This window comes from Acipenser ruthenus, chromosome 5 (genome assembly GCF_902713425.1).
Source record: "Acipenser ruthenus chromosome 5, fAciRut3.2 maternal haplotype, whole genome shotgun sequence".
NCBI lineage: Eukaryota > Metazoa > Chordata > Actinopteri > Acipenseriformes > Acipenseridae > Acipenser > Acipenser ruthenus.
In genome coordinates this window covers 54,273,966-54,295,003 of record NC_081193.1, presented here as the reverse complement: position 1 = coordinate 54,295,003, position 21,038 = coordinate 54,273,966, and the positions used below count along the sequence as shown (strand labels likewise).

General features: G+C 43.7%; 1 protein-coding gene across 3 annotated transcripts in view; it reads left to right on the top strand.

Moving 5' to 3' along the window:
• Positions 1-21,038, top strand: part of ncoa1 (nuclear receptor coactivator 1) — a 126,012-nt gene that overhangs the window by 69,676 nt on the left and 35,298 nt on the right. The window contains exons 10-12 of one of the 3 annotated variants that reach the window (XM_034004273.3): positions 13,355-14,552; positions 15,459-15,600; positions 20,549-20,704. In XM_034004273.3, coding sequence (XP_033860164.3) covers positions 13,355-14,552; positions 15,459-15,600; positions 20,549-20,704 — 1,496 coding nt within the window. Of the gene's footprint in view, positions 1-13,354; positions 14,553-15,443; positions 15,601-20,548; positions 20,705-21,038 lie in introns of all 3 variants that reach the window. The other 2 variants (XM_034004272.3, XM_034004274.3) reach the window with 2 other exon arrangements.

The following is a 21,038-nucleotide window of genomic DNA, read 5'->3' as shown; positions in this document are numbered from 1 at the left end:
GGGCCTTACACATGACCTCTTGGTAAACGATTGCAGGCACTCCTCCAATCCGCGGCTGCCACATAATTTCCCTTTCTGGTCGATGAGTTAATGCACCGAAGGCCCGTCAGCTTTCTAAATGACCGAATTCCTTTTAACCCTCGGAACGAAGTGTCAGGCCAAACAGTCCAGGTACTCTGTTCCTGTTACTTAGCGCCCTCACAGGTCAGGTGGGAGATTTACTACCAAGAATCATTGTCTTTCTGTCACACAGACATAGACACTTTTAATCCTTTGCGGTCCATTGTCGGACTGGGTCCGACATTGCAATTATTCCTCACAGGTCCTTTGTCGGACTGGGTCCGGCATCATTATAGCAACGCAATAAACGGGTGTTTAGTCGTTTTTTCTCCGGAAAAAGCCGAGAAAACCATTCAATTGCCGAGTGGGAGCGACAGGAGCCGAGACAAGTCGAAAAAAAAAAAAAAAAAAAAAGGCGTATCTCATGATTAGTCATACATGGTATCAGGTATCAGATAACGGGGGAGGTCGTAAGTAAACAAGTTGGCTGACTGAATCAGCGCACAGAAAACACGGACATTTGCAGAGCTTTTTTGAGATGTTATAGTAATAAAATAATGACTTGGATCGCATTATTGAGGAGTTTGGTGATAAAACGAGTGATCCGGAGATGATCGATCGGTATGTACGACTATTATTATTATGTTTATTTATTTCTTACATAGGTGAACGCTATAGCAAACGAAAGGGTGGGACGGGGCTGGAGATGCCTAGTGAGTGCTTTGTTGATATGCAGGGCCATTTAAACCCGTTTGACTGTGAAAAAAAAATACTTTTAAACAGCGCGTCTTAAATTAACTGCGCGTGTGAAAATTAATTAGACCTGGCATGCCTGACGCGCAATTAATAAATGGACCACAAAGGGTTAAACGTACAGAGCACCAAAAGTACATTGTAAGCATACTCACTGTAATGTTGGTATCTTGGAAGGAACTGTCCACAGGAGGGCAGAGTCAAGTTCAACTACCCACAGTTGGACATATTTCCACAGAGGGGTGCTGCAGGACACGAGCCGCAGTTCCCCAGCTATCCTCAAGGGGAAACATACTCACCTGTTATGCCAGCGCCCTCGAGGAGAGAAAACACTGGAAAAAGAAAAGGATTAACAAAGTTATTTAACAACCATTGGTGAAATAAAGTTCAGTTTTACATTTACCTGGTCTGTAACCAAACAGAACTGGTTACAGCTTGAAACTTGGAACCCAAGGGAACCTGCCTTGCTTAAAGGATTACAATGATATTATTTAAGTAACGAATATTAGTCATGGTTATGATTTGAGTGACTTTAACTTTAAATTAGTAAACTGAGACTGTGCCATAGCCGAGGAGCCCAACATTTGGGCAAGGCTGACGTGTATTGTTTATTTTATAATTTGCTTTTCTTTAAAACCTCATTCATTGACGTTTGGTCTCAAGCCTGCTTATTCAAAGCACCACGTGCACGTCGGTCATCCTACACAATAGTGACTTCATCATTATTATTATTATTATTATTTATTTCTTAGCAGACGCCCTTATCCAGGGCGACTTACAATTGTTACAAGACAACACATTATTTTTACATACAATTACCCATTTATACAGTTGGGTTTTTACTGGAGCAATCTAGGTAAAGTACCTTGCTCAAGGGTACAGCAGCAGTGTCCCCACCTGGGATTGAACCCACGACCCTCCGGTCGAGAGTCCAGAGCCCTAACCACTACTCTACACTGCTACCCTCTATATATATATATATAGAGAGAGAGAGAGAGAGAATACATGCATGTCGACAGTCATATGTGGTTTTCACGATCACTTCGCCTTCTAGACCAAATTGTATATAATCAATGGAATACCTTGTATGTACAGAGCATAAAATCAAGTTATACATCCTACATCACAGCTGTATTAACCTATTTTATTTTAGCTTATCAAGTACCCAAACATGTCAAGAACATATCTTCTTTGTTTTGCTAAACATTTCCTTCCAAAACCAAACTTAGACAATATAGTTCCAGCTGCATTGACTTTTACAAATCTGTTGTGTTAATACAAATTTAAAAGAAAAGTATTAAACATCAATTAAAAAAGCACAAAAACAAACTAAACTAAACAGTGCACCATCTAATAACCAGTAAACAAAGCATACGGTTGCACACGGTGCAGTACAATTGCATTAAACTTCACGCTGTACAAATACATTCATTTTGTTTTGTTAATCAGAACCATAACCATACACATACTGCATTGCACTGATTTGTAGAACAAGTTACAGTATGTATTAAAGTCATTCAAAATACTCCATTCAAACAAAAAATTTTCTACATCGGGCCATAAACACTTTCCTCCTATCAGCTAATTTTTCTTTTGACATATTTGTTTGTCTTTGTTTAGTCTCCAGTCACGCACTGTTTTTTCAGCATTGTGATTGCCATGCATTTCGGCAAATTCAACAACGCGCAATATCAAACCTAGTGTGTAGCATTTTCATTTTTTGTCTGACTGTCCTACTTTATCCTGTCTCAAAAACACCTATTGCATTGCAGTTACAAAAGACTTGATAAGTTTACTCAGCTTTCTAACCGATAGCTGTTTGCTATGGATCCAGGGGCGGGTTCAATCTGAATGTTGACAAATCAGTGGCTCGGGAGGGTGAGAATAAGGAAATTCATAGAGATGGACAGCTATTGTGTTAACAGTGAAGCAGTATAGCTGTGACGTTTTCATATTCCCAAGATAACTTTAACCACTATTTTTTTTTTTCTCCACTTACATGTGTCTGGGTTGAAAGGAGGTCAGTCAAGAATCTGAAAGATTGTGTTTAACATTCAAAATGATTAAGGGTATTGACAGTAACTAAAACTTTTAATTAGAATAGTGGTTTTGTGTCTCTACCAAGCAACGTGACCTGAATGCCATAGATCCTGGTTGTTGACAGTTAAAATCTGGTTCTTGACAGTTAAGTTTGTGTGAGCCATAACCGTGGCTGTAGTAATCCCATTGTGGCACTGGTACAGTAGTTTAATATTACACACACCAGCACATACATCGCATCGGTGTATTAGTCGATCCCCCCCTTTTAAGGGGCCCGCAAAAATGCCTAGAAAATAGACTTATACAACGGTTTGTACGGTATGTGTGTGTATATGTATATATTCATTACAAAAATGTTAATGCGGGTTGATCTCATTGCCACAAAAGCAAGGAAATGTGGCGTTTGGGTTTTTAACCCTAACTTGCCATTCCCATCCCAACACAAGCAGCGAAAGGAGCAGCGAAAGGAACCAGACAACCGCAGACTGCCGTCATCAGGTAAGACATAGAACATGCAACTCTTTCCAGATGACACAAGAGACATCCATCATGATGGTCCACTGGTGCTGTAGCAATGGATATACATGTACACTTCAACACACACACACCCACTTCAGGCTGCAGAACCGTATCAACTTTACAAAAATAGACATATATTTGCATGCACTTTTGATCTTAACGCAAATTTGAAAGTAATTGACATGAATGCACTATTACCGTTTTCTAGCATTTCAAAGCATTCAAATAACCATATAGGTTGGCTGGTAGGGAGTCTGCAACAGGGCTTAAATCTCATTCCACCAGATACACTGTTGCCTCAAGGGCTGCTTCCAGGGACAAGCCTATCTAGAAGTCTGCAGGGCTGCTATCTGGAAGTCAGCATACACCTGTACCTCCCATTACCATATCGACCTTGAGATACGCTAGGATGCTTGTCTTGCAGCCTTGGTTCTGCAGTCTCTTTTCCTTAAATAGGGGGTGAGAGCCTTTACCACTCCTCCCAGAGAACTGCTAGGAGTCTGCCATAAGTGTGGATAGTGTACCTCATCCACGTCCCTAGAAATGAGGGTTACTCACATATAACCGTAGTTCTAGGAGTGGTATATGATGCACATCAAACAACCCAGCATCACAAGCCTGTCCAGAGGAGGATACCACCCGGGTGGGTAGGAGGAGCAACCTTAAAGACCTTCTGGCCAGAATTAAAGGGGAAAAAGAATATTATCTGCATGTCGTTCAGGCCTTTCCAAGTAGTCGACCCACCCATGCTGCGTCTTCAAATTGAAGAGATTTTCCATTTGGTGTCAGGGCACTGAGCTAGACCCCCTGTCCTGCCCAGTGGCGAGCATCCTGGATTACCTCTGGTCCCTCCCAGTCAGGCCTACGGCTGACGACCCTCAAAGTGCACTTGGCAGCCATCTCTTCCTACCAGGCGTGAGCAGCAAATATAGTTCTATTTTTGTAACGTTGATATGGTTCTGCAGCCTGAAGTGGGTGTGTATGTGTTGAAGACTAGATGTATATCCATTGCTACGGCACCAGTGGGCCATGATGATGGATGTCTCTTGTGTCATCTGGAAAGAGTTGCATGTTCTATGTCTTACCTGATGATGGCAGTCTGCGGTTGCTTGTGTTGTCTGGTTCCTTTGGCTGCTTGTGTGGGGGTGGGAATGGCGGGTTAGGGTTAAACACGCTAAAGCCACATTTCCTTGCTTTTGTGGCAATGAGTTCAACCCTAACGATGCATTAACGTAGTTTTTTGCAATGAATTTCCTTGCTTTTTGAGGAGACTGTTTTCATTATAAACTACACCACTTCTGTGGCGGTGTTCCATACATGATTGCTGCATTTTACCACATTTTATTAGACATGTTAATGCAAAGAGTGCAAACTCAGTAATTCTAGCAAAATATAAACAATGTTGATCGTTTGTACACTAGGCATTCAGTACATATTTTACTGAATCACTACAACCGCTATAGGTACCGCCCCAGTGCTTTGGCATACTATACCCTACTCCATACAAGGCAGCGGCGCCATATAGAGTTACTACCGCACGTATAACGATTTGGTAGTGGATTTGAATACAACAACTTTTGTTTATGTAATATGCATTATACAAATCAAAAGATCACATTTTGCATGTGAGTGACATTTAATGTGTGATTTTATAGTAGTAAGACATTGTCAAATGGTTTCTGTTAACAGAAAAAAAAAAAAAAACATACAGTACGTGAATGCAATTTGACGAACCTTCGAAGGTTTAAAACTACCTTTGAATTCCTTTCTAGCAAACGAACCTTCAAACCTTCTAACACAGCCCTAAAAGATAGTAAACTGAGTGCGAAGTCTGTTGCCAGTTATTGCGAAAAACGCATTTTAGCCTTAGAGGGAATGCTGGTGGGGAATAGAGGGGGTGGCGTGTTCTGTGGTGGAGGGGGAGCTGAGGATGGTATGGTAGATACTATTTTAGGTCTTCTTTTATGCGGAGTGAAAACAAGCAGTAGAATGCTGGCCAAAAAAATGAAGTCTGTAATTTTGGCAAGACATATGTGTAGCCGTTATTTAGTTAGTATTTGTTTCACATAAGAAAGCTGTTTCAGTTAATGGCGGCTTTGAAGGCGATGGTTGGTATTGCATCTAAGGGAGAAAACAAATAAAGGGGAAAATGCAGACTACATACATATCTTATAATGAAGGGCCAAGCGTTTTTCAATGGGATGCTGCTCTAGACCAGTTTTTTGGCTGTAGTTGACTCTCTTCCGATAAAAAATCAATAAACATCTATTTTTTTACAGTAGTAAATGGTGTCTTTTTTTTCAGAACACTCTGGGGAACATTACAAAGTACTTCAGAAACCAGGTTAACTTTTCTCTTTTTTTTCAACACAATATTTTGTTTTTCTAATTATTTTTTTAAACGTTAAGTATTTTTTTTATAATGTATGCTGCTTAGAGATACATGTATAAAAATGTGTTATTCTATGACCCGAGGGGACTTACAGTTCTTCCTGAAAGTTTTGTTGAAAAATATTGATGTTTGGGCAAATTACAAGACATTGTTTGACATTGAGTGATTAAAATGACATAACGTTTATTCTCGATTATTTTCTCAAAATAAATATGTATAAATAAAATAATTGTTCATTAATTCCATTATTATCAGTAATAAGGAAAAAAACATACCTGACAAATCTAGTTCATGAAATAGTATCTGCTTATATCAACTCGTCTCTTGATATTTTTAAATGTTGTAAAAACATATCTATTAAAACACATGAGACAGAATAAATGTTCTAATATAACCAAGTCAAATACATTGGGTTTACAGGGCAGGATTTTCCAAAACCAGTGTTATTGTATCAAACTCACGGTATAGTAACGACAGCTTTAATAGCAAGTACTTTTCAAACTAAATTTGTTAATTAAATCATTCCGTTAATGCTTTTCAATTGAGTCGATGAGGTAGTTAATGAACGCATTTCTCGTTAAAAAGCTTAATTGTCGTAGGCCATGTACATCACTTCCTGTCTCAATGACTTGATAAGGGGAACTCGTTAATCAAAATGCATGATAACGAGATCAAGAAAAATGAGTGGAAGCATAATTCGCTGTTTTGGAAACTACTAGTGTACAGGGAAACAGCTCTCCCACCTGCAAGCTGCAGCCAGATGGAATACTATGTATGTTGTGTATAATGTGTAAACTTCATTTAAAATGGTGCATTCTGTCATCCAGAATGTACATTTATTTAGAACACTTTACATATACAATGCTGATTTACCATTATCTGGCATGTGGGTAAAAATCAAATGGCAGGGATTTAAAAAAAAATAAATAAATAAGAAAATTAAATCCCATTAGTCATTTACCTTCATTCAGGGGGATATTTTGCCACAGCTTATTTTATACAAATCTTTTATTGTGCATTTTGGTTAAAAAGAATATATATATATATATATATATATATATATATATATATATATATATATATATATATATATATATATATATATATTTGGATGGGGTGGTGGGTGTGGTAGACTTGTCAGCTCATGAAGTGTTGGTTAGAATTTACGTTTGTATGTATTTTAGTATGTATGAATGTTGTCTATATACAGTGCCTTGCAAAAGTATTCAGACCCCTGACCAATTCTCTCATATTACTGAATTGCAAATGGTACACTGAAATTTTGTTCTGTTTGATATTTTATTTTAAAACACTGAAACTCAAAATCAATTATTGTAAGGTGACATTGGTTTTATGTTGGGAAATATTTTTAAGAAAAATAAAAAACTGAAATATCTTGCTTGCATAAGTATTCAACCCCCTGTGCTGTGGAAGCTCCCAGTTTACACCAATGAAAGAAATTGCCCTAACGAGGATACAATTACCTTACCATTGGCCTCCACCTGTGAACCATTAATGTTGCTGTCACATTTTCTGGATAAAAACCCCACTGTTGAAGGATCACTGGTCAGGCTGTGAATCTGAAGGAAAATGAAGACCAAAGAGCATTCTACAGAAGTTAGAGATAAAGTAATACAAATGCATAGATTAGGGAAAGGGTACAAAATAATATCCAAGTGTTTGGATATCCCAGTGAGCACAGTTGGATCAATAATCAGGAAGTGGAAGCTGCATCACACCACCCAGGCACTGCCAAGAAAAGGCTGTCCCTCAAAACTCAGTGCTCAAACAAGAAGGAGACTTGTGAGAGAAGCCACAGAGAGGCCAACAATCACTTTGAAGGAGCTACAGAGTTCAGTGGCTGGGAGTGGAGTAATGGTGCACCAGTCAACCATATCAAGAGCTCTGCATAACACTGGCCTGTATGGGAGGGTGGCAAGAAAGAAGCCGTTACTCAAAAAGTACCATCTGAAAGCACGTCTGGAGTTTGCCAGAAAGCATGAGAGTGACCCAGCTGCGATGTGGGAAAAGGTTTTGTGGTCAGATGAGACAAAGATAGAGCTTTTTGGCCAAAACTCAAAGCGCTATGTGTGGTGCAAACCTAACACTGCACATGCCTCAAGACACACCATCCCTACAGTGAAGCATGGTGGTGGCAGCATCATGCTGTGGGGATGCTTCTCATCAGCAGGGACGGCATCTTGTTAAAATTGAAGGAAGAATGGATGGAGCAAAATACAGGGAAATACTGCAAGAAAACCTGCTTCAGTCCGCTAAAAAACTGAACACCTTTCAGGAGGACAATGATCCCAAGCACAAGGCCAAAGCAACATTGGAGTGGCTCAAGAACAAAAAGGTGAATGTCCTACAGTGGCCCAGTCAAAGTCCTGATCTCAATCCCATTGAGAATCTGTGGCACTATTTGAAAATTGCGGTCCACAAGCGTCGTCCAACCAACCTGAACAACCTGGAGCAAATCTGCCAAGAAGAATGGGCCAAAATCACTCCGACACTGTGTGCAAAGCTGGTACATACATACCCCAAAAGACTTAAAGCTGTTATTGCAGCGAAAGGTGGCTCTACCAAATATTAATGTGTGGGGGTTGAATACTTATGCAAGCAAGATATTTCAGTTTTTTATTTTTCTTAAAATGATTTCCCAACATAAAACCAATGTCACCTTACAATAATTGATTTTGAGTTTCAGTGTTTTAAAATAAAATATCAAACAGAACGAAATTTCAATGTACCATTTGTAATTCAGTAATATGAGAGAATTGGTCAGGGGTCTGAATACTTTTGCAGGGCACTGTATATATTTATTTTAAGTAAAATTTGTGTTTGTAGTTGTTAGTTATTATACATGTATACTGTGTATGTAACACTTCATTATAAATTTATTAAGCTTTTAAAATTACGATAGAACTCCCTAACCCAATACACAATGTGTTTATAGCTAATTGTTCAGTTATCCTCTAATCAAGCATTTTCTCTGGTACTCTTTGCTCGCCTCCGCGATAAATGAACTCAACATGAATAGGAGTAGCCATCAAACACTTACAGTATTATGAGAACATTTTATATGCATACAAACATGTGAAAGTGAAAGTGTACATTGTACATAAAGTGGGGGGAGTCTGACAACATTACAAATACATTTACACATTCCTAATGGATCTATATGTCCTTGTCACAAAGATGGCCGGAGTGGGTGGCGTCAGACCAGAAGTAGGAAATAAACAGACAGAGAGATGTGGTTTGGTGGAGCTGAGCGAATGGTTTCGCTCAGCATTTAATAAAACAGCACAGAAAATAAAAGGTTTTAAACACAAAAACAGGACATGGCACTTGCGCCAAAATAAATAGACAAACAAAACATACTAAACACTTAACAAACGGTGCACAGAGCGACAAACAAACACGGTGAGTACAAACACTTATAGATTATTATTTTACTTCACTTTACGTTCTCCTTCTCCCTCACCCGTTCTCCACTCTCGAACACCCAACCACCAGTGAAAGAACTGTGCATCTATATATACTGTTGTGCTGGGATTCAATTACTAATTAATTATTCACTTGAATCCCAGCACGTGAATTAATTCTGTGCAATCCCGTGCTCACATACTATTACTTTTTACTTGCACGCAAGTGCAATCCCGTGCCTAAATATAATTATACAATTTAAATACTCGTGCTGCACACACCCATTTATATCCCGTGTACCAATGACTATACACCAACATTAACACATGCACGCAACATACAACACATAATATGCACACAGGGGCGGGGCACATTGCCACATATACCCCCCCCCCCCTGTGCAAAGCACACATGGCCTCAACGGCCACCTCCCCCCTTAAAAATCCAGCAGTCCAGGACAAAGTCTCGGGCTGGGAAGGGAGGCTTCAGTGGGCCCATGGCTGGCCATGCTGTCAGCACCCCTGCCAGTAGTGGCACGGCTGACAGCCTGCTGGTCCATGCCTGCAGCGAAATTGCTGCGGGGGATGCTGGTCTCCTGACCTCTCCCCCGATCTCCGGCAGCGAAACTGCTGCAGTGGGAGCAGGTCTCCGGACCTCCCCCACGATCTCCGGCAGCGAAACTGCTGCAGTGGGAGCAGGCCTCCTGACCTCCCCCACCTTCTTCGTGGCCGGCAGCTCCCCTTGGTGGGGTTCCGGCCATAGTACTTCCTGCTGTGATGCGGAGCAACTGGCAGCCCCAGGCGATGCGGAGCGACCGGCATCCTTGGGCGAAGCGAGCCCGGCATCCTTGGGCGAAGCGAGGCAGGGAGTCAGGACAAGCTGGGGTGCGGGTGTTGGCCCTCTTCTCGCCCTCTGCGGCCGGGCGGTTCTTCCCCATGCTTCCCTCAGCAGCATATGCAAGGGCTGCTGAGGGCCGCCAGCTTCACGTCCTGGTCCTTCTGGTGAAGGGAGAGGCAGCTCCTGCTCCTCTCCCCCTGATGGTGGCGGAGGCAGAGGCAGCTCCTGCTGCTCTGCTCCTGCCGGTGGAGGTGGCGGAGGCAGAGGCAGCTCCTGCTGCTCTGCTCCTGCCGGTGTAGGTGGCGGAGGCAGAGGCAGCTCCTGCTGCTCTACTCCTGCCGGTGTAGGTGGCGGAGGCAGAGGCAGCTCCGGCTGCTCTGCTCCTGCCGGTGTAGGTGGCGGAGGCAGAGGCAGCTCCGGCTGCTCTGCTCCTGCCGGTGAAGGTGGGAGCAGCGTGTAGTCTCCTGCCGATGGAGGTGGGAGCAGCGTGTAGTCTCCCCCTTTTCCAGGGGACTGGTGCTGCTCTGCCTCTCTTGCAGGGAACTGGTGCGGCTCCGCCTTTGAAGGGGAAACCAGCAGGCATTCTTCCTCTGCTGGTTGTGATGGGAAAACCAGCAGGCATTCTCCCTCTGCTGGTGGAGGTGGAACCAGCAGGCATTCTCCCTCTGCTGGCAGCTTGGGTTCTAGGGCTGTGGAAGCCCCGACTTCCCTCTCTTCGGGCTGTGGACGCACCGACTCCTCCCTTTTGGGCTGTGGACGCACCGACTCCTCCCTTTTGGGCTGTGGACGCACCGACTCCTCCCTTTTGGGCTATGGACGCACCGACTCCTCCCTTTTGGGCTGTGGACACACCGACTCCTCCCTTTTGGGCTGTGGACGCACCGACTCCCCCCTCTTGGGCTGTGGACATTCGGGCTCCCCCCACTCAGGCGTAGGACGTTCGGGCTCCTCCCACTCAGGCATAGGACGTTCAGGCTCCTCCCACTCAGGCGTAGGACGTTCGGGCTCCTTCCGCTTGGGCTGTGGACACTCAGGCTCCTCCCACTTGGGCTGTGGAGGCAAAACCAGCAGGCCTTCTTCCTCTGCTGGTGGAGACGGGGACAGCAGGTACTCCACTGCTGGTGGACCTGCTACCTGGGCTGTTGTTGTGGTTATGACCGCCTCCAGGTAGCTGAGGACCAACTCCACACCTTCCTCCCAGGTGCTTAGGGTCTGTTCCCTCTTGTAAGCCTCCCATCGCTCCCTGCCCATCAACCGCAGGAACCGGATGGCTACTGGCATAGACTGGGCCTCCAGCCCAGCATTTTCCAGGATCCAGTCCCACAGTTTGATGGCGTCTTCTGCCATTTTTTTTTTTTTTTTTTTTAAATCCAAAAATGCGGTTCCTGCTCTGGCCTGAGTCCTGGAGGCGCTGTAGATCCCACGCAGGACACCACGTGTCACAAAGACGGCCGGAGTGGGTGGCGTCAGACCAGAAGCAGGAAATAAACAGACAGAGAGATGTGGTTTGGTGGAGCTGAGCGAATGGTTTCGCTCAGCATTTAATAAAACAGCACAGAAAATAAAAGGTTTTAAACACAAAAACAGGACACGGCACTTGCGCCAAAATAAATAGACAAACAAAACGTACTAAACACTTAACAAACGGTGCACGGAGAGACAAACAAACACGGTGAGTACAAACACTTATAGATTATTATTTTACTTCACTTTACGTTCTCCTTCTCTCTCACCCGTTCTCCACTCTCAAACAACCAACCACCAGTGAAAGAACTGTGCATCTATATATACTGTTGTGCTGGGATTCAATTACTAATTAATTATTCACTTGAATCCCAGCACGTGAATTAATTCTGTGCAATCCCGTGCTCACATACTATTACTTTTTACTTGCACGTGATGTGCAATCCCGTGCCTAAATATAATTATACAATTTAAATACTCGTGCTGCACACACCCATTTATATCCCGTGTACCAATGACTATACACCAACATTAACACATGCACGCAACATACAACACATAATATGCACACAGGGGCGGGGCACATTGCCACAGTCCTTGTACGCCTGTTCTTCGTTCTTGTGTGAATAAGACACAGGTGTTAAACACCAAGGACGCATTGCAAATCCGCAATGACCTAAGGAAACTTTATTGTAATACTATGCCATTTTCAATACCAAGATTTCATTATTTACTCTTAGGTTTTTATTTGTATAAGTCAAATGAAATGTACAGTAGAGGTCAGCTGTCATATAATGTACGTATCCAGAGTTCAGATAGGCTAAAGTTGTATTGATATTTTCTTGGTAGTAACATTACACTGGGTGCAAATAACGGTATATCATTTTAGCAATGCAACAAACATTCTGTAAGGTTACAAATAAATCTCATACATAACCAGTATAGGAAAGACTAAAATATTTTCATAACTACAAATATTGATATCTAGGTAGTCTATAAGAAATTAACTCTGGTCCTGTACACTCTCTCTCTGTATTGTTGGCATCACATCTGCAATCTGTTAAATTTCTGTTTCAAGGTGAGTGATATACGCTTTCGTTAATTAAAACCCTCCTTTTCCAAGTGCAAATTAACTCCTGATAAATTATGACAATTAACACAGATTTCCTTTTAAATTCCCGCACAAACGAAACAAATAGTTGCAAGAAGCACTGCTTGTTTAGATATTAACATTATTTCGTAAATCAACATAATTTTGGAAATCACATTAACACGATTATTTAACAACAAAATACAACAAACACAGTGTTTTCACGGTTTTTTTCTTAGCTGTAAACAAGTTCTTGTGTCATGTTTTGTTTTCTCTGTGCTGCTGAAAATGCCTCCGCCCTTTAAAAACTACATGCTCGTCTCAGTGACATCACATGAAATGCAATTCCTCCTCTGTCCAATAATATGTGTTAACAAGCTGTACTGCAAATTATGGTGGCCCTGCAAGTCAAAGAAACAAAGTGCGTTTCTTATCATGTTTACCCAATCACAGGCCCAGAATGACAGTTCAGTATGGTCGTGTTTACACAATCACCAGCTGTTTGTTGTGTTGCTTCGAACTGCGTAACCGAATTTTGGGAGTCATTTGCGGACCACCTGGACTTTACTCACGGACCACATTTTGGGAACCACTGGTCTAGTGCATTCATCAGTATACTTCAGTATTTATAGTTTTAACCTTAAAAAAATGTTATGCATATTCCTCTTGCATGTTGACACAACATGTATTATGAGGAAATCAACATATACCTTATGCTGTGCCACAGCATTATTTGTTTTCTTTACAAAAAAATGTTTTTTGTATGTCCTGCAGGGAACACAGCACACTTAGCTCTCCTCAAGGGAGCATCTCTCCAGCCCAGGCCCAGCTATCACCCTCCCACCACAGTGCCACCTCCCAGCACCTAGGAAATGAATTCAACCAAGCCCCAGGCTCTGGCCTACACCTCAACAATGGCAACAACAATGTTATAAGTAGCGGTCCAGGCACCTCAACCGCTCACACAGGGGGCTATGGCAGTCCAGCAACTAATCAAATGGGGGTTCAGCAATTAAACAGTCCCTCTCCACTAGGCAGCCCCCTGGGGGCAACTCCCACCCCTTTCATGTCACCCTGCCCCCCACATGGGAGCCCAGGGCTAGGGGGAAGCCCCAGGTTGCCAGGGAACCCCTTCTCCCCTTCTACTCCCAGCATGCACTCCCCAGTGGGCATGCCCAGCAGCAGCAACAGTGCTGGCAGTGTGGGTGGCAGCCTCACTAGGCACCATTTGGGCAACCTAGGAACTCTGGGGGAGCAGGTCACCACGCCCTTAGGCTTTTCCATGCCTTCCTCAGCCAAACAAAAACAGACACAGACCCCAGTCAGCACCCCCACCCAGAATTCCCCAGGGTGTCTGCCATCAGCCAAAATGGCACAGGCACCACTTACTGTACCTTCTGAGGCAGAGGATCCTGGGTATGGAAGAAGCAAGACCCCCAAGCTCCTCAGCAACCCTAAGCTGGCACAGCTGCTGGATACCTGGGGCAGGGCCCCCGAAACAGACCCCAGAAAAGGCTCAGAATCCCAGGGAGCCACCCAACCATCTTCCGCTTCCCAGTGCCTGACCTCTCGCAGCTCCCTCACAGAGAGGCACAAGATCTTACACCGACTGTTGCAGGAGAGCAGCCCCACAGACCTGAACACCCTGCCTTCCACAGAGGAGGATGAGAACAGGAAGGACTCGGCACCGCCTGGGGGTGGCAGCGGAGGGGCGGCAGAGGTGAAGCAAGAGCAGATGAGCAGCCCCTGCAACAGTAAAGCCCAGGATCACCAACTGCTGCGCTCTCTGCTGGATAAAGACGAGAACGGGCTAGGTGACCTGCCATCCTCTTCCACCCTCACTCTTGACCTTGTCAAAATAAAATCTGAGAAAGTGGAGACCCCTACTAGTGCTGCCACCCCTTCCCAGGCAGCACACGCTTCCCCAAACCAAGTGATCAAGGAGGAGGTCAAACTGAAGTCCAACAACCAGGTACCAGACTCTCTGTTCTCTTAAAGTACTACTTTCTTTCCCTCTTTAGTGCTCTCTCACCTTTCCTTTCCCTTCACAATCACTGTTGTGACTGTAGATGCATATCTCGACAACAGGGATATAGTGGTGGCAATTGGTATGCACGTAGGCCACATGATAAGGATAAGGAGTATAAGTGTAAGGAAGTGCCTGTCTTACTTTTATCTAGAGATCCACTTTTCCAGTTGTGATAAAAAAAGTGGTTAAAACATTCTGTACCAAAAGTTATTTAGAGTATCATAATCTGGAGCTACATGGAGGAACCTTTACGCCTGTTATATTGGGTTAAGAAATAGGTGGTTGGTGAAATGCAGTGGAGCTTCCCTAGTCCTGTAAAACATTCATATGAAATCCAGGGGTGGTTTATCCCAACAGGGTATAAGTTGATCAGATCAACATCTCAGTGAAGTGGAAAAATATTTTGGCTAGAACCCTGAGAGAAGAGTGCATTATTATTATTATTATTATTTATTTCTTAGCAGACACCCTTATCCAGGGAGACTTACAATCGTTACAAGATATCACATTATTTTTTACATACAATTACCCATTTATACAGTTGGGTTTTTACTGGAGCAATCTAGGTAAAGTACTTTGCTCAGCAGCTGTGTCCCCCACCTGGGATTGAACCCACGACCCTCTGGTCAAGAGTCCAGAGCCCTAACCACTATTCCACTACCCCTAACCATTACTCCACACTGCTGCCCTAGTGCATCCAGAGGCATCTGGGTCCCTCAATGTTCTATTAACACAGTGGTGAAAGTTCTGTCCATTAAAGGCTCTATCAAAAGTGTCTGTCAGTATGTTGTTCTGAAGGTGATCTCTACCCTCTTGCTGCCCATTTTGATACAGTATTCTTTGGACCAGCTTCTTCCAACACTGCAGGGTTCAATGGCAGACCCAGCAGAGTTATACGGATCTCAGTCAGGGGACATTCCTGAAGGTGTCAACATGAAACAGCAGCCCCTCAATCCCAGTGGAATGCAGAGTACCCCAGGCAGGGGCAATGGTGAGTTCAAGGGGAGGAGAGGGGAAGTTGAAAGAGCTGTTGCACAAAGTGTGCAGCTGACCTCTCTGTTTGCTGTATTTGAGAGATGGCTAGGGGTAGCCTTTGAATTCAGCTTGGCAGCCCCTAGTCCACATCCATGTCACACACAAGTCAGTTCAATTCAGTTGTCTGTCTGCCTAAGAGTGGTCCTATACTGAATTCATGTCAGGTGCAATCAGAGCTGTGAGCGGAAGCTTTCGTTGAGTCAGCTGGCACCATGCCTGATGGCTGCCAGTGCCATTGCACCTCACTTTTTGTGAGCCACAAATTCACAGGCACCAACATCAAAATCAAATACTACAATTGATAAAGAGAGTATGCAATAAAATACAGTGTTTTTAGGAAATAAGGTTAAATTTAGGTCTGTTATCACAGTATTACATTTTTTATGTTGCCAGTGTATGTCTGTCAAGCGGAATATGGCCATGGATTTAGGCAAACTGTAACCCTCCTAAAAATCTAACTGCATTTACTTCTTAATTTGATTTGTCTTGAATGAGGGTGTCCAAATGTCTACCTGTTCAATTTGTACAGTGAAAGAATCATGAGGGAGGCAGGCTTGAATGAGATGAGAGAAGGAATGAAAATAGGAGGAAGAAAGCTTAACAACCTGTGTAATGCAGACAACACCACCTTATTGGCGGAGAAGAAAGAGGACCTACTGACCCTGCTGGAGTCTGTGAAGAAAACAAGTGAGAAAGCTGGCCTATTCCTCAATCTTAAGAAAACAAAGGTGATGTCCAACAAGAAGATGGATGATTTCAGAATTGGGAATGAACAGATAGAGGTGGTGAAGAGTTTTTCCTTTATTGGGTTCACGATCAATGAAAATGGACATTGCAAAGATGAGATCAAGAGGCATGAAGTATTAGGAAGAGCAACTATGATTGGTCTGGTTAAGATTTGGAAAGACAAATGTATAACAACAGAGTGGTGAAAAGCGATGATATTCCCTGTGGCTTTGTACGGTTGCGAGTCATGGATGATGAGGACAATTTAAAGAAGGAAGATCAATGTGTTTGAGATGTGGTGTTGGAGACGAATGCTAAACGTGGCATGGACTGACAGATGGAACAAATTGGAGCAACACTACCATTGGAGGCCATGATTGTGAAGCAGAAATTATCTTACTTTCGCCACGTAATTAGAAACGAGGGGTTGGAGAAAACAGTGAAGGCTGGAGAAGGAGAGGCAGACCACGGATGAGATCAAAAACATAACAGTACTATCTCTCTGTGATCTCCGAGATGCAGTTATGGACAGAAATAGGTGGCGAGTGTTCGACAAGGAGGTCTCCAGAGGTTGTGTCCGACCTGACAGTACAAGGTGACAAGGTGAAGTGTCTAAGTGGCTTCATACCGACCCTTACAATGGGTCACCCACAGAGAAAAGCTATAACGTAAATCCTATAGGGGGTCTGTATAGGGGAGACTCAGTTTTGTAAAACTAAATATGCTGACTCTTTTATGTTGTATTTTCCAGTAGAATGTGTTTGGATTTGAAAAAAGGAAGGAAAAAGTACAAACTATTCCTGGAAAGTCTAGATGGCAGCAGGAGGTTGAACGCTTAGTTAGAAAAACGAGACAGCTGAGGAAGCAATGGAGAAGAGCAGAACAAAGTCAGAAGGAGGGACTCAATCTCTTACAAAGGGTCATAAAAGATAAGCTTGCAACATTGCGCAGAGCTGAGCGCCTACGGAAACGCTACAAAAAGAAGGAGCGTGCGAGAACTAACTTTAATAAAGACCCATTCAAATTTGTAAAGAAGTTATTCACCAGTGAGAAGAATGGCACACTAATAGCATCTACGTTTGAGCTGGAGAGATATTTGGAGGAAACACATACAGATTCAAAAAGGCAGGAGCCTATGTCAATTCCATCAGACATCCCACCTATCAATCCACCAGAATACCAAATGGAGGACTGTGCACCTAAGTGGAAAGAAGTAGAGCAAGCTGTGAAAAAGGCAAGGGCTTCATCATCTCCAGGGCCTAATGGAGTTCCGTACAGAGTGTACAAGAGTGCTTCAGGAGTTCTACGAATCCTGTGGAAATTGATGAAAGTGGCATGGGAAAAACAGGTTGTACCAAGAGCATAGCGCCGAGCAGGTGGAATCTTTATACCTAAAGAAAAAGATTCTACAAGCATCAGGCAGTTTCGCCATATTTCCCTATTAAACGTAGAAGGCAAGATTTTCTTCAGCATTATTGCTCAGAGATTGTCAACTTACCTATTAAAGAACTGCTTCATTGACACTTCAATACAAAAAGCGGGCATTCCAGGTTTCCCAGGATGCTTAGAACACATCAATGTGATCTGCCAACAAATTCAATCAGCTAAAAAGGAGAGGAAGGAGCTCCATGTGACATTCCTGGATTTGGCTAATCCATATGGTTCAGTGCCACATGAACTTCTTTGGGCAGCATTTCATTTTTTCAGTGTACCGATGACAATAACAAATTTAGTGAAAGCCTACTTTGGAGATTTGCAATTTAGTTTTTCAACTTCAGAATTCAGCACTACATGGCAATGCCTAGAAGTTGGAATAATGGCAGGATGCACCATTTCTCCACTGGCTTTTACCATGGCAATGGAAGTAATCATTAGGGCATCAAAATGGGTAGTGGGAGGAGAGTGCTTGGCTTCTGGAATGCAACTACCACCAATTCAAGCATACATGGATGACATGACAATCATGACTACAACAGTAGCCTGCACTAATCGGTTATTAGGCAAATTTACCAATAACATTGAATGGGCACGAATGCAATTCAAGCCCACTAAATCAAGGAGCATCTCTATAATTAAAGGTAAAGTAGTAGATAAAACGTTCTTCATTAATGGTGAAGCAATACCAACAGTGTCTGAGAAGCCAGTGAAGAGTCTTGGGAGATGGTACGACGGGGATCTAAAGGACAAAGTTCGTGTGGGAGAAGTTAGACACAAGCAGTGGAAGGGTTGAAGAGCATAGACAGCAGCGCTTTACCAGGCAAACTAAAACTCTGGTGCTTTCTGTTTGGTCTACTGTCGAGGTTGCTGTGGCCACTGACTGAGTACGAGGTTTCTTTGACAACAGTAGAGAAGCTGGAAGCTTTAATCAGTTCATACATCAGGAAATGGTTGGGAGTTCCACGCTGCCTCAGGAGAGTGGGACTTTATGGTAAAGGAATACTACAGCTACCAGTCTCTGCTTTAACCGAGGAGTTTAAGTGCGCCAAGGTCAGACTGGAAATTACATTAGTAGAGTCACGCGACAAATGCGTAAGGGAGGCAGCGCCTGTGTTGAAAACTGGAAGAAATTGGATGGCAAAGAAAGCTGTGGAGGATGCAAACACTGCCCTTCGAATTGGTGATATCATGGGGCAAGTTCAGCATGGAAGAGGGGGTCTTGGTATCAGTTCAGCTCCTCTTACATGGCACAAGGCAGTCCCAGCTCAACGGAGGAAGCTGGTAGTCAACGAGGTGCAAAAGCAGGAGGAGAGGATGAGGTGTATAAAGGCCATTTCCTTGGCCAAGCAGGGAGAATGGATGAGATAGGAGAGTGTGGAACAACGCAAGATTGGCTGGCAAGACCTATGGTCAATGGAACAGAGCAGGATCAGTTTCCTCATCAGGTCAACATATGATGTTATCCCATTGCCACAGAACCTAAACCTCTGGGTAGGAGAGGATCCCTCATGTCCTTTGTGTTCATCACCTGCAACATTAAGGCACATTTTGACAGGATGTAAGGTGGCTCTTAGCCAAGGACGGTTTACTTGGCGCCACGACCAGGTGCTACGATGTTTGGCCTCAGCATTGGAAGACAAGCGTAACATGACCAATAAGTTGCCACCTGTTCCATCAAAACATTACACACAAAAGACAACATTCCTCCGCCCAGGAGAACAACCACCAAGAAAAGGTGTTAAAACCAATCCTCGCCCAGGACAACTGGAAGCTGCTAGAGACTGGAAAATGCTGGCAGTTGGTCACGGCTTATTTTTCCACCTGAGATTGCCACCACTAACCTTCGACCAGATATTGTCTTGTGGTCTGGATCAGCACGCCTTGTTCACCTGGTAGAGTTAACAGTGCCATGGGAGGATGCTGTAGATGAGGCGTATGAGAGGAAGAAACTGCGGTATGCTCAACTAGCCACTGAAGCGGAACAGCGAGGATGGAGAGTCCGGGTTTACCCAGTGGAGGTGGGTTGTCGAGGATTTGTGGCACACTCAACAACCCGGTTTCTCAGAGACGTCGGATTCAGTGGCCAAGAGTTGTGTCGCACAATGAAGAACTTATCTGAAGCAGCAGAGAGGAGCAGCAACTGGCTCTGGTTGAGACGGAAAGATGCTGGCTGGGGATCTCAAGCACAATAGGAAGAAAGAAACGCTGATGTACAGGTAAGTAAGCTGGGTTGAGTTGAGTGAGGGACGGAGGGGGGTGATGCTGGGACGCCAGAATCATCGTTGAGCCCTCTTGAGGTGTCGTGGGCTAGTCGACGAAACACCGAGGATGGAAGGTGCCCACTTGAAGACCCCAGAGATGTACCCTACTTAGCTCAATCCAGACGGTTGTCATGCTGATGCGCTGGGGAGACCGCACTGTGGTTGATCCCCGGAGCCAGCATCGCAGCCGTTGTGTGTGCTGATGCGCTAGGGAGGCAATAAGCTGATCCCTGGAGCCAGCATTACACTTCAGCCATCAACACCAGACAGAAGGATATCTACATCAACATATGGAAGGAAGCGCAAATGGATGGAGACACATATGAATCACATTAGTTTACTGTGAAGCTACGTCTTAGTTGGTGCTTATCTTGGCGAGAGCCAAGTTCAAATCAGCATGAAGTTTTAACATCTACTCTCATGTAATGGAAATCTTGTTACTGTCCCCTCCTAACCCCTATATCTGTTTCTATCTTGTAGTTTTCAATGACTGTTCTGGTCTTCAGAGTCAGTTTCCTTTTGAGTTCAGCAACCCCTCCACTCCCACAAAGAGCCGAGCAGATCTCTTCCAGTTAACGAACGCTAGCAACCCTTTCTCTAACCAAGGCAGGGCCAACACCTTCCAGAGAGAGACAGGTACCACTCTACATTTCTCTCAATCTGCTCTTTCTCTGACTGAGTCACATGGAAAACTGGCCAAGCAGTGAGAGTTTTTGGGGTTCAGTGTTTGACACCCAGTTCTCCGCAGTAAAGACTTGTACCTCATTACCATAGAAACTAGTTGAAATCAGTCACGTTCGATTCCAGAACACCAGGTTTTCATTAGAACCCAGTTAATACTGCGGGCTGCCACAACAGTCTTTTGGGGTATATGGACAACAGTCTTTTGGGGTATATTTGTCTGTCCGTCCAATCATCCTTTTTTTAATGAAACCCTTCTCCAATTGTGAATAAATATACTATAGACCTT